The sequence below is a fragment of the Caretta caretta genome, chromosome 2, assembly GCF_965140235.1.
Source record: "Caretta caretta isolate rCarCar2 chromosome 2, rCarCar1.hap1, whole genome shotgun sequence".
Classification (NCBI taxonomy): domain Eukaryota; kingdom Metazoa; phylum Chordata; order Testudines; family Cheloniidae; genus Caretta; species Caretta caretta.
In genome coordinates this window covers 247640429-247654980 of record NC_134207.1, presented here as the reverse complement: position 1 = coordinate 247654980, position 14552 = coordinate 247640429, and the positions used below count along the sequence as shown (strand labels likewise).

The following is a 14552-nucleotide window of genomic DNA, read 5'->3' as shown; positions in this document are numbered from 1 at the left end:
TTCATATATTTATTACTGAAGTTAATTTGTGGAAAAGATTAACTGGTGACTCAAGTGATTCGATGGATTATTATTGCTGAAATACCATTGACATCTGCTTGGAGCATCCTAGCAAAACTGTAAGGCAGACAAGGTGAAGAAAATGCAGAATGAATAATTTATTTAAAAACAAGCCCCTAGTGTTGTAGAAAAATGTGCATTCTGACAGATGGCTATACACCCAGGTGGAAGGTTTCACTGTCTGTATGATACAAGGAACAAAAACAAACAATATTTTTTTCATCTTTAGTCTAGTTTTCATTGTCCAAATATCCCAGAAAAATTGTAATTTATTTAAAACAAATTTATTTTAGTGGCATGTGTGATGGTCTCCTCTGGGAATACAGAACCATGTGTGAGAGAGACAGCTATGCTGGGTTTTAAACAGTGTCAGCTCCTTGCCACACCAGTCTGTCCATCACACCAGCAAGACTCTATCAGTCTTACCCTTGCTTTGCAGGTAACAATTAGTGAATTAGTTCCTGAGTTTTCCCCAGAGATTTCTCTCTATAGCATCCAGTCCCTCTCAAGCGATGCACACAGAAATTAAGTTTGCTGTCTCCAAAGAGACCATGCATACACCAGCTTGTTAGGTTAACTGAGGACTCAATATTTACTTTACTTCAATATAACAGCACTGAGCTGGTCTATAGTAAAACTAAGAATCAGTTTATCAACAAAGAACAGCGATTTAAGTGATACTAAGCAAGAGAAAAAGACAGTTGGGTTACAAAACAAAACATGCTTTCTAGTGACAAAAACTTAATTTTAGCAAGTTACAATCTTTGTTTAAGCAGTTTTCTCAGTTACATCAACTGGAATCTCCAGCTGTCCAGGCTTGAGGATCCAACTTTCACAGAATCTTGCAAGACTTCTGCTTAATGTTCTTTCACACATCCATCCATTCTAGGTATATATTTTTTTCAAATATCAATTGATTTATATTTTTCCTGGACTGTTATGTATGGGGAAGGGAAAACGAAGATGAGGGGAGATGAGGAATAGTGGCAAGAAATACGGACCATTAAATGTCTACAACATATCCTTTAGCTGCACTAGGATGCATCAAAGGTGCTGATATGAAGTGCAAGCTCTGATATAAGGGTACCCTGCCTGTCCGCATTGCTGCCTGGGGCTCCTGGCGGAAGCAGAGGCTTTCAGCTTCCACCCAAGGAGCTAGTGGCCATATAATAGCCTCAGGATGAGTGGCGAGCGTCTGCCAGGCTTGATGTTTGCTCTTTGTAGGCTTGTTTGAGTGGGAGTTTGCAAGGGGAGTTTGCGGGGAAGACTAAGAGAGCCAGGCAGAGAAACAGACAAGCTAGTGAAGGGATTGTGTCTTGGTCTGGCAGTGTTTTGGTGCTCGTTCGGGGTTTGTTTTGCTGTGGGTGGTGGTGGTTTCGTTTGGTTTGTGTTTCCTGGACTAACAGAACTTAGGTAAGAAGGCTATGACAGATACAGAGGCAGCAGTTGTAGTGACCCAAGTAGTGGAGGACACAGTAAAGATGATGAGATGTAGAAGCTGTAGCATGTATATGATCCTGGAGGGAGGTACCTGAAAAGAGTTTCGTCTACATGAAGTGCCATCTGATAGAGCTGCTGGAAGAAAAGATCTGAGGATTGGAGATGCAGGTGGAAACTCTGGTTGAGTTTAGAAGGGGGTTCGAGTGGATGATGGAGCAAAGACATGAGGAGGCTGAAGGGAAAAGCTCAGACTTGCAGATGGAAGTAGGACCAAAGAACTCTGAGGGGAGACTGCTGGGAGAGGAAAGTGGACCGTGGAAGCATGTGACTACAAGAACCAAGCAGAGGAAAAGGCAGGCTATTGAAGGAGAAATAGAGATCAGGAACAGGTTTGCAGAGTTGGAAGATGAAGAAGGGGCACAGCAGGTGGTCACTGAAGGTGAGAGGGCAAGGAAGAAGAGAAGAGCAGCTAGTTCTACAGGAAGAGGGGAAGAGTCAATGGAGATAACAACACCAAATATGAGCCCCAGGAGGATACGGGATGGGTTGCAGAGGATTGCAAGGGATAATAGGAATCGAGAGGACTTGCAGCCAGAGGGAACAGGAGATACACTGGAGAATCGCACCATCACCAGAAAAAGGCAGCTCTAAGTGATTGGGGACTCCTTACTGAGAAGAATAGACAGGCCTGTAACCAGAGCTGATCCAGAGAACAGAAGGGTGTGCTGTCTGCCAGGTGCGAAGATATGGGATGTGGACCTGAGGCTGAAGAGGATCCTAACGGGAGTGGGAAAGAATCCACTGATTGTCCTTCATGTGGGAACAAATGATATGGCTAGATTCTCTCTGGAATGTATCAAGGGAGACTGTGCTGGGCTGGGGAAGATGCTAAAGGAAATCGAGGCTCAGGTGATCTTCAGTGGGATTCTGCCTGTTCCTAGAAAAGGGCAACAAAGGTGTGACAAGATTATGATAATCAACAAATGGCTCAGGCAGCAGTGCTATAAGGAGGGCTTTGGGATGTATGGCCACTGGGAAGCATTCATGGACAGAGGACAGTTCTCTCAGGATGGACTTCACCTGAGTAGGGAGGGAAATAGACTTTGAGGGTGGAGGCTGGCACAAATGATTAAGAAAGTTTTAAACTAGGAATTTGGGGGAGATGGTTGGGAGATATCCAGGTAATCTCCACACCGGATTTTAACATTGAGAGGGAAGAAAATGAAGTAAGAAAGGATACAGCCGTGGGTAGGAGAATGGACATAAGGAGGAAGGGTAGTGTACATGCCAGTCTAATAGGTGATACTGGTGGTAGAATGTCTATGCCCAATTGGGTAAAGAATGTGAGCAAAGCCAAACAGCAAAAATTAAGATGTTTGTACACTAATGCAAGGAGCCTAGGTAACAAAATGGAGGAACTACAGCTACTGGTGCAGGAAGTGAAACCAGATATTATAGGGATAACAGAAACATGGTGGAATAGTAGTCATGACTGGAGTACTGGTATTCAAGGGTATGTGCTGTTTAGGAAAGACAAAATTAAAGGCAAAGGTGGTGGAATAGCATTGTATATCAATGATGAGGTAGAATGTAAAGAAATAAGAAGCGATGGAATGGATAAGACAGAGTCTGTTTGGGAAAAAATCACATTGGGGAAGAAACCTACTAGAGCCTCCCCGGGATAGTGCTTGGGGTGTGCTATAGACTGCTGGGATCCAATCTGGATATGGATAGAGACCTCTTTAATGTTTTTAATGAAGTAAATACTAATGGGAATTGTGTGATCATGGGAGACTTTAACTTCCTAGATATAGACTAGAGGACAAGTGCTAGTAATAATCATAGGGCTCAGATTTTTCTGGATACGATAGCTGATGGATTCCTTCACCAAGTAATTGCTGAACCGACAAGAGGGGATGCCATTTTAGATTTGGTTTTGGTGAGTAGTGAGGACCTCATAGAAGAAATGGTTGTAGGGGACAACGTTGGTTCAAGCGATCATGAGCTAATTCAGTTCAAACTAAATGGAAGGATAAACAAAAATAGATCCGTGACTCGTGTTTTTGATTTTAAAAGGGCTAACTTTAAAAAAATTAAGAAAATTAGTTAGGGAAGTAGATTGGACTGAAGAACTTGTGGATCTAAAGGAAGAGGAGGCCTGGAATTACTTCAAATCAAAGTTGCAGAAACTATCAGAAGCCTGCATCCCAAGGAAGGGGAAAAAATTCATAGGCAGGAGTTGTAGACCAAGTTGGATGAGCAAGCACCTCAGAGAGGTGATTAAGAAAAAGCAGAAAGCCAACAAGAAGTGGAAGATAGGAGGGGTTAGCAAGGAAAGCTACCTTATTGAGGTTAGAACATTGTAGGGATAAAGTGAGAAAGGCCAAAAGCCACGTAGAGTTGGACCTTGCAAAGGGAATTAAAACCAATAGTAAAAGGTTCTATACTCATATAAATAAGAAGAAACCAAAGAAAGAAGTGGGACCATTAAACACTGAGGATGGAGTGGAGGTTAAGGATAATCTAGGCATGGCCCAATATCTAAATAAATACTTTGCCTCTGTCTTTAATGAGATTGATGAGGAGGTTAGGGATAATGGTAGGATGACAAATGGGAATGAGGATATGGAGGTAGATATTACCACATCTGAGGTAGAAGCCAAACTCGAACAGTTTAATGGGACTAAATCGTGGGGCCCAGATAATCTTCATTCAAGAATATTAAAGGAACTGGCACATGAAATTGCAAGCCCATTAGCAAGAATTTTTAAATGAATCTATAAACTCAGGGGTTGTACTGTATGACTGGAGAATTGCTAACATAGTTCCTATTTTTAAGAAAAAGAAAAAAAAGTGATCCGGGTAACTACAGGCCTGTTAGTTTGACATCTGCAGTATGCAAGGTCTTGGAAAAAATTTTGAAGGAGAAAGTAGTTAAGGACATTGAGGTCAATGGTAATTGGGACAAAATACAACATGGTTTTACAAAAAGTAGATCATGCCAAACCAACCCGATCTCCTCATTTGAGAAGGTAACAGATTTTTTAGACAAAGGAAACGCAGTGGATCTAATTTACCTCGATTTCAGTAAAGCATTTGATACGGTTCCACATGGGGAATTATTAGCTAAATTGGAAAAGATGGGGATCAATATGAAAACTGAAAGGTGGATAAGGAACTGGTTAAAGGGGAGACTATAAGGAGTCACACTGAAAGGTGAACTGTCAGGCTGGAGGGAGGTTACCAGTGGAGTTCCTCAAGGATCGGTTTTGGACCAATCTTATTTAATCTTTTTATTACTGACCTTGGCACAAAAAGTGGGAATGTGCTAATCAAGTTTCCAGATGACACAAAGCTGGGAGGTATTGCCAGGACTGGGATATCATACAGGAAAATCTGGATGACCTTGTAAACTGGAGTAATACTAATAGGATTAAATTTAATAGTGAAAAGTGCAAGGTCATGCATTTAGGGATTAATAGCAAAAATTTTTGTTGTAAGCTGGGGATGCATCACTTGGAAGTAACAGAGGAGGAGAAGGACGTCGGAATATTGGTTGATCATAGGATGACTATGAGCCAATGTGATATGGCCGTGAAAAAAGCTAATGCGGTCTTGGGATGCATCAGGCGAGGTATTTCCAGTAGAGATAAGGAGATGTTAGTACCGTTATACAAGGCACTGCTGAGACCTCATCTGGAATATTGTGTGCAGTTCTGGTCTCCCATGTTTAAGAAAGATGAATCCAAACTGGAACAAACTGGAACTGTACAGAGAAGGGTTACTAGGATGATCTGAGGAATGGAAAACTCGTCTTATGAAAGGAGACTCAAAGAGCTTGGCTTGTTTAGCCTAACCAACAGAAGGCTGAGGGGAGATATGATTGCTCTCTATAAATATATCAGAGGGATAAATACCAGGAAGGGAGAGGAATTATTTAAGCTCAGTTACCAATGTGGACACAAGATCAAATGGATATAAACTGGTCACCAGGAAGTTTAGACTTGAAATTAGACGAAGGTTTCTAACCATCAGAGGAGTGAAGTTCTGGAACAGCCTTCCAAGGGGAGCAGTGGGGGAAAAAGACATATCTGGCTTCAAGAGTAAGCTTGATACATTTATGGAGGGGATGGTATGATGGGATAGCCTAATTCTGGCAATTAATTGATCTTTGATTATTAGCAGTAAATATGCCCAATGGCCTGTGATGAGATGTTAGATGGGGTGGGATCTGAGTTACTACAGAGAATTCTTTCCTGGGTGTCTGGCTGGTGAGTCTTGTCCCCATGCTCAGGGTTTAGCTGATCGCCATATTTGGGGTCGGGAAGGAATTTTCCTCTGGGGCAGATTGGCAGAGGCCCTGGGTTTTTTTTCCCTTCCTCTGCAGTGTGGGGCACGGGCCACTTGCTGGAGGATTCTCTGCACCTTGAAGTCTTTAAACCACGTTTTGAGGACTTCAATAGCTCAGACATAGGTTAGGGGTTTGTTACAGGAGTGGGTAGGTGAGATTCTGTGGCCTGCATTGTGCAGGAGGTCAGACTAGACTATCATAATGGTCCCTTCTGACTTTAAAGTCTATGATTCTATGTCTGTCATTTTCTCTTTGCTTTTCTTGATTTTCCACTCTGAGGCCTGCCTATATTAAAAAAATGAGCACTGTTTAGCAAAACGTTTCATTAACACCCCGTGTTGAGTGATATTTAAATCAGCTCACTGCTCCCCATCCAGAGTCCTCATTCTCCCAGATCAGTGCCCCAACTCACTGCTTCCCACCCAAAGCCCCCCTCCATCATTCAGAACCTGGGGGAAACAGGATGGTGTGCTGTCTTACCAGAGCCAAGACAAGAGACATCTCCCGAAGACTGGATAGGCTTCTGATGTTGATGGACTGGGATCCATGGGTGATGGTGCATATCAGTACTAATGACACTTCATCACGGAATATCTCTCAGATTATGGACTACTTCAGGGAATTCAGAAGGGTGCTGAGATAGAAAAATATTCAAGTGATTTTCTTGGAGATCATTCCTGTCCCATGAGCAAAGGAAGAAAGGAGGCAGAAAGTTCTGGAAGTGAAAAGCTGGCTAGGTAAATGGTGTAAGGTAGAAAGGTTTTGAAAGGCCTCAAACTAACAACAAAAGGAGAGAGTAAAAAGAGGGAAGAAATGAGCACTTATTTAACACAAAACTCAGGAGGTGAGAACAAAAATAATCAAGAAACCAAAAGACGTAAAGAGAAGAAATTATTTAATTGCCTATAAACCAGTGCTAGGAGCCTGAGTGACAGACAAGAATTGGAGTTGCTCACTTAAGCATAAATTGGATCTAGTTGGAATGACTGAAACCTCTTGGGATGATTCACATGATTGGAATGTGAAAAATCAATGGTTATAGCTAAGGCTAAGGTTTTGTCATGGATATTTTTAGTAAAAGTCATGGACATGTCATGGTCAATAAACAAAAATTCACAGAAGCTGTGACTTGTCTGTGACTTTTGCTGTTGCAGCTCCATGGTTTCCCCGCACCACCATGGTGGCTTGGAGCTATGGGTTTCTCCCTTCGCCCATGGCAGCTGGAAGCTGCAGGGTAACCATATTTCACAAAGACAAAAAGGGACACCCCCAGCCACTCGCCCAGGGCCGTCCGCGCAAGGTTGTCGTCTATCGCTGGAACCCTGAGGAGGGTCCCCTCAGAAGTCTGTCACCTGTCGCTGGAACTTTGCAGGGGCCTCCTGTCGCTGGAACCCTGCCAGGGCCGACTGGCTGTCAGCTCCAGAGTCCTGCAGCCCCGGGAACTGAAGCAGAGAATGTCTGGGAGGTCTCTGGATGTCACGGATTCTGCGACTTCCATGACCTCCGTAACATAAACTTAGCCTTAGTTATAGCCTATTTATGAAGGATCAAGTGGGCAAGAGGGGAGAAGGAGTGGCGCTCTATGTCAAACATGGCATAACATGTTTCTGAGTCACTGATAATTCGGAAGATAATGATCTTGAATACTTATGGATCAGTGTTGTAACAGAAAAGCACAAGATGAGGGTATTAGCTGGTGTCTGCTACAGCCCACCAAATTTCACTGGGGAACAAGATAACAAGCTCCTTAAGCATTTCTCTCTCATGTGTAGGGCAAAAAAAAAAAAAAGCTGCATAATCATGGGGGCTTCAGTCTGAGTGACACCTGCTGGAGGTCTCATGCAGCCAGTACTAAAACATCCTTGGAATTTCTAAATATTATAGATGACAGTTTCCTAACTCAAAGTGTTGCATCCCATGTACAGGAGTTCTATGTTTGACCTTGTCTTGATAGATAAAGAGAAACCGATCACAGAACTAAAAATTAGTGGTAGCTTAGGTACAAGTAATCATGACCTGATCATAGAATCATAGAATCTCAGGGTTGGAAGGGACCTCAGGAGGTCATCTAGTCCAACCCCTTGCTCGAAGCAGGACCAATTCCCAGTTAAATCATCCCAGCCAGGGCTTTGTCAAGCCTGACCTTAAAAACCTCTAAGGAAGGAGATTCTACCACCTCCCTAGGTAACGCATTCCAGTGTTTCACCACCCTCTTAGTGAAAAAGTTTTTCCTAATATCCAATCTAAACCTCCCCCACTGCAACTTGAGACCATTACTCCTCGTTCTGTCATCTGCTACCATTGAGAACAGTCTAGAGCCATCCTCTTTGGAACCCCCTTTCAGGTAGTTGAAAGCAGCTATTAAATCCCCCCTCATTCTTCTCTTCTGCAGGCTAAACAATCCCAGCTCCCTCAGCTTCTCCTCATAAGTCATGTGTTCCAGACCCCTCATCATTTTTGTTGCCCTTTGCTGGACTCTCTCCAATTTATCCACATCCTTCTTGTAGTGTGGGGCCCAAAACTGGACACAGTACTCCAGATGAAGCCTCACCAATGTCGAATAGAGGGGAACGATCACGTCCCTCGATCTGCTCGCTATGCCCCTACTTATACATCCCAAAATGCCATTGGCCTTCTTGGCAACAAGGGCACACTGCTGACTCATATCCAGCTTCTCGTCCACTGTCACCCCTAGGTCCTTTTCCGCAGAACTGCTGCCTAGCCATTCAGTCCCTAGTCTGTAGCTGTGCATTGGGTTCTTCCGTCCTAAGTGCAGGACCCTGCACTTATCCTTATTGAACCTCATCAGATTTCTTTTGGCCCAATCCTCCAATTTGTCTAGGTCCTTCTGTATCCTATCCCTCCCCTCCAGCGTATCTACCACTCCTCCCAGTTTAGTCACATTTGTTATGTAGAATAACATAAAGTCCAAACCAATCATTGTGATCCTAAGAGCGCCTCAGTGCCAGCTGGCAGAGGGCACACTCTTCTGTAAACTCCTAACACATTGCTGACATACTATTTATCTACAAAGCATGTTGTGTGAAGTATTGAAAGCCAGTGACACACCAGTCACTAATATTGTAGGAAGTTATATACAGATGGTGTGTAAAGAGTGATGTATGTGTGCTGGAAACATGTTTTTAAAATATGTTTTGGTGGCATACAAGTTTGTCTTAAACAGTGGAATGTTTTGCCTGTTTGCCTGTGTCTCTAATGTAAATTGAGCAAGGTGATGCTAGAGACAACGGGCAGTTAATTTGCATCTGAGGTAAACACCAGTTATCAGGAGGAGGAGGAAACTGCATGGTGTCAGCACACTGGAGGACACCCTGCAGCGTGAACCAGCCAGGGGTCATTCTGATTCTTGAGACAAGGATAACAAGCTTTGGGGAAAGCAAAAGGACATCTTTCAGAGTAACAGCCGTGTTAGTCTGTATTTGCAAAAAGAACAGGAGTACTTGTGGCACCTTAGAGGCTAACCAATTTATTTGAGCATAAGCTTTCGTGAGCTACAGCTCACTTCATCGGATGCATACTGTGGAAACTGCAGAAGACATTATATACACAGAGACCATGAAACAATACCTCCTCCCACCCCACTCTCCTGCTGGTAATAGCTTATCTAAAGTGATCACTCTCCTTACAATGTGTATGATAATCAAGTTGGGCCATTTCCAGCACAAATCCAGGTTTTCTCACCCTCCGCCCCCCCCCCCCCAAACTCACTCTCCTGCTGGTAATAGCCCATGCAAAGTGACCACTCTCTTTACAATGTGTATGATAATCAAGGTGGGCCATTTCCAGCACAAATCCAGGTTTTCTCACCCCCCCTCCCCTTCCAAAAACCACACACACAAACTCACTCTCCTGCTGGTAATAGCCCATCCAAACTGATCACTCTCCTTACAAAATGTATGATAATCAAGGTGGGCCATTTCCAGCATAAATCCAAGTTTAACCAGAACGTCTCGGGGAGGGGGGGCGGTAAGAAAAAACAAGGGGAAATAGGCTACCTTGCATAATGACTTAGCCACTCCCAGTCTCTATTTAAGCCTAAATTAATAGTATCCAATTTGCAAATGAATTCCAATTCAGCAGTTTCTCGCTGGAGTCTGGATTTGAAGTTTTTTTGTTGTAAGATAGTGACCTTCATGTCTGTAATTGCGTGACCAGAGAGACTGAAGTGTTCTCCGACTGGTTTATGAATGTTATAATTCTTGACATCTGATTTGTGTCCATTTATTCTTTTACGTAGAGACTGTCCAGTTTGACCAATGTACATGGCAGAGGGGCATTGCTGGCACATGATGGCATATATCACATTGGTGGATGTGCAGGTGAACGAGCCTCTGATAGTGTGGCTGATGTTATTAGGCCCTGTGATGGTGTCCCCTGAATAGATATGTGGGCACAGTTGGCAACGGGCTTTGTTGAAAGGATAGGTTCCTGGGTTAGTGGTTCTGTTGTGTGGTATGTGGTTGTTGGTGAGTATTTGCTTCAGGTTGGGGGGCTGTCTGTAGGCAAGGACTGGCCTGTCTCCCAAGATTTGTGAGAGTGTTGGGTCATCCTTCAGGATAGGTTGTAGATCCTTAATAATGCGTTGGAGGGGTTTTAGTTGGGGGCTGAAGGTCACCGCTAGTGGCGTTCTGTTATTTTCTTTGTTAGGCCTGTCCTGTAGTAGGTGACTTCTGGGAACTCTTCTGGCTCTATCAATCTGTTTCTTCACTTCCGCAGGTGGGTATTGTAGTTGTAAGAATGCTTGATAGAGATCTTGTAGGTGTATGTCTCTGTCTGAGGGGTTGGAGCAAGTGCGGCTGTATTGCAGAGCTTGGCTGTAGACGATGGATCGTGTGGTGTGGTCAGGGTGAAAGCTGGAGGCATGTAGGTAGGAATAGTGGTCAGTAGGTTTCCGGTATAGGGTGGTGTTTATGTGACCATTGTTTATTAGCACTGTAGTGTCCAGGAAGTGGATCTCTTGTGTGGACTGGACCAGGCTGAGGTTGATGGTGGGATGGAAATAGTTGAAATCATGGTGGAATTCCTCAAGGGCTTCTTTTCCATGGGTCCAGATGATGAAGATGTCATCAATATAGCGCAAGTAGAGTAGGGGCGTTAGGGGACGAGAGCTGAGGAAGCATTGTTCTAAATCAGCCATAAAAATGTTGGCATACTGTGGGGCCATGCGGGTACCCATAGCAGTGCCGCTGATCTGAAGGTATACATTGTCCCCAAATGTAAAATAGCTATGGGTAAGGACAAAGTCACAAAGTTCAGCCACCAGGTTAGCCGTGACATTATCGGGGATAGTGTTCTTGACGGCTTGTAGTCCATCTTTGTGTGGAATGTTGGTGTAGAGGGCTTCTACATCCATAGTGGCCAGGATGGTGTTATCAGGAAGATCACCGATGCCCTTGGGAGACACAGAGGCCAGCTCTCTAACTTTGAAAGAGTGGATCCCCTTCCATGTAGGAAGGTGACACTGAAAGGATGCTTTAGGTAAGAATCTTATCTTAGACAAAGATTGTGGCTTGTTGAGTTACTTTTTAATCACTAGAAAGCATGATTATACAGTAGAACCCCATTTATCTGACCCTCCATTATCTGGCTCTCCGTATTAACTGAACAACCAGTGCGCACAGGTCCAGAAGCGGGTGATCTCTCCGTGGCTGCTAGATGGCACACAGCCTCACGCTTTCCCATTCTCTGGATTAGCTGAATTTTTGATTATCCAATCTGGCCCTGGTCCCAATTAAATTGGATAAACAAGGTTCTGTTGTATTTTTGTTTTATCTGTAACCATTTTCTGTTTCTATTATCTCTACTTAGAATCACTACAATCTCTGTTCTTTATTAATAAACTTATTATATTATAAATTCAGTTCAGTCCTCAGCTGAGCCAACAGGCTGGTGTGTATGCTGTCTCTTTAGAGGCAGCAGACTTGGTAATTTCTGTAAGTGTCCAATGATGGGCTGGATACTGCAGAAGAATGTTCTTCCATGGCGTTCAGTAACTGGAGGCTTCAAGCGTAACCTGCAAGAAAAGGACTGGCAGAATCATGAGGAGTTTGGTCAGCTGGCTAACAGACTGCAGTCTCAGGGAGCTGACACACAGTTTAGCAGCAACAAATCTCTCTCTTGTGGAGGCACAGGTGTTACAAGCAGGGCCGTCCTTACCCATATGCAAAGTACACAGCTGCGTAGGGCACCAGGAAATTTGGGTCACCAAATTCCCTGGTGCCCTGCGCAGCTGCGTGCTCCTCCAGCCTCTGCCCCGCCTCTTCCTCAGGGCACCCCCCTTGCTCCACCCCAGCCCTGCCTCTTCCCGCCCCGAGGACTGCAGCAGGGCTGGCCTGCACTCACTGGCGGTGGGAAGTGCAGCGACCTAGTCCCAGCTGTGCCGCTGGTGAGTGCTGGGGGGCGTTCCCCCTGTCCCCCAAGCCAGCCCTGCTCCCTCGCCCCGCGGAGGCCTGGGGCCAGTCTCCACCCTCCCCCCCGCATGGAGGCCTGGGGCCCCACAAACCCTCCCCGCGGGGGGGCTGCATAGAGCCCCAAAATAGGTAGGGACGGCCCTGGTTACAAGATGACTCTCTCAGTTCTGGACACCCCGAGAAAGCATCACAGCAATCTATGGTTGGTTCACAAAACTGAAAACAACTAGGAGCCAAATCAGCTGGAAGGACGAACTTAAACAGAAAAATGTGAATGACAATTGGGCAGTGTTTAAGAACACTTTACGAAATGCCAAAAAAGTCATAATCCCACAACTGAGGGAAGGCCACACTGGTTAAAAAAAACAATCTGGTTTAGAGGGGAAGTGAAGGTGGCTATAAAAACAGTATATAGCAAATGGAAGAAAGGGGAAGCTGAAGGTAATGAATATGGAACAGAAGCTGGGAACTGTAGAAAATCGATAATGGAAACAATGACAAGAAGAAACCTATGACCAGCATTGTTAAGGACAGCGAGTTATTTATAATGAGAACAAAAAGAATCCTAACAGTATTATCTATTACTATATAGAAACAGTATTATTAATGCAGAAAAAGCAGAAGTGTACCATAGATATTTCTGTTCTGTGTTTGGGAAAGAAACTGATGTCATATCATGGACTGTTGATACACTTTCCATTCCCGTTTCTCATCATAACTCAGGAGGATTTTTAAACTGCAGCTGCTAAAGGAGCACCTTGTTAAATCAGCACATCCCACTAACTTACATCCAAGAGTTTTAAAAGAACAGGAGCTTGCTGGACAATTAATGTTAATTTTTCAATAAATCTCGGACTACTGCAGAAGTTCCAGAAGACTGGAAGAAAGCTAATGTTGAGCCAGTATTGAAAAAGGGTAAACAGGATGACCTGCATATTTATAAGCTTGACACTGATCCAGGGAAAAATAATGGAACAGCTGATATGAAAGGAGAGCAATATAATGCCAATCAACCTGAGTTTATGGAAAATAGATCTTGTCAGGCTAACTTTATTTTTGATGAGATTACAGGTTTGATTGATAAAGATATTAGTGCTGATGTAATTATATGTAGTTTTCTGTAAGGCATTTGACTTAGTGCCATGTGACATTTTTAGCAAAAACCTAGAATGAGCCAAAATTTACATGGCACACATTAAATTAAAAAATGACTAACTGGTCTCTGAATGTAATTGTAAATGGGGAATTATCATGGAGCAGCTGTGTGTTTAGTGAGGTCCCATAGGTCTTGGCTCTTGGCCCTACACTAATTAACAATGTTATCAATGACCAGGAAGTAAACATGAAATCATCTCTGATCAAGTTTGCGGAGGACCCAAACAGTGGGAGAAGGATAAGTAATGAAGATAGGACACTGATACAGGGCAATCTGGATTGCCTGATAAACCAGGCACAAAGCAACCAAAATATGCATTTTTATGTGGTTAGCAGTAAGTAGAGTCATTCGTCTAGGGAACAAAGAATGTAAGCCCTCCTTACAGGATAGGGGACTTGATCTTGGGAAGCTGTCATAGTAGATAATCAGCTGACCGTGGCTGTGACCAAAAGTGCAGATAATGTGATCCTTAGCTGTATAAACAGCCAGATCTCGGGTAGGAGTAGAGAGGTTATGTCACCTGGTGTGCCCACTGCTGGAATGCTGTGTCCAGTGCTAGGATCAGCAGCTGCAGAAGGAGGGTGATCCAGTGGCGAGGAAGCAGAGAAGAACCAGCAGGATGTGACTAAAGGATTACAAAACATCTCATGGTAGGAGCTCGATGTTCAGGCGTGAGACTGGACCCACGCAGGCCAAGGGGCTCTCCAGCCTGGCAAAGAACGGTGAGACACGTGTCGGGGCTGGCAGCTGAAGCCGGACCCATGCAGCATGGCACCCAAGCGCACAGTTAACAGTGAGGTGCTGGGCCAGGGGGGTTATTTTACATGGGGAAGGGGGGCTCCATCATTCCCAAGGATTTGATCCAGCTGAACCGGCTCAGTTGAGCCTAGGGTGACCAGACAGCAAGTGTGAAAAATCGGGACGGGGGTGGGGAGTAATTGGAGCCCAAATGCTAGTAGTTCTCAAACTTTTGTACTGGTGACCCCTTTGACATAGCAAGCCTCTGAGTGCAACCCCTCCTTATAAATTAAAAACACTTTTAATATATTTAAAACTATTAAAAATGCTGGAGTCAAAGTGGGGTTTGCAGTGGATGCTGACAGCTCACGACCCC

The 14552-nt window shown here is 44.1% G+C and overlaps 1 protein-coding gene across 1 annotated transcript; it reads right to left on the bottom strand.

Moving 5' to 3' along the window:
- Positions 1–657: 657 nt before the first annotated feature.
- LOC142070781 (uncharacterized) lies at positions 658–14357 on the bottom strand. Its single transcript, XM_075124754.1, has 3 exons — positions 13959–14357; positions 10127–11885; positions 658–740 (listed from the first exon to the last, which is right to left on the bottom strand). The coding sequence occupies exons 2-3, from the start codon at positions 11223–11225 to the stop codon at positions 658–660; spliced, it is 1182 nt and encodes a 393-aa protein (XP_074980855.1). The 5' UTR covers positions 11226–11885; positions 13959–14357.
- Positions 14358–14552: the final 195 nt, after the last annotated feature.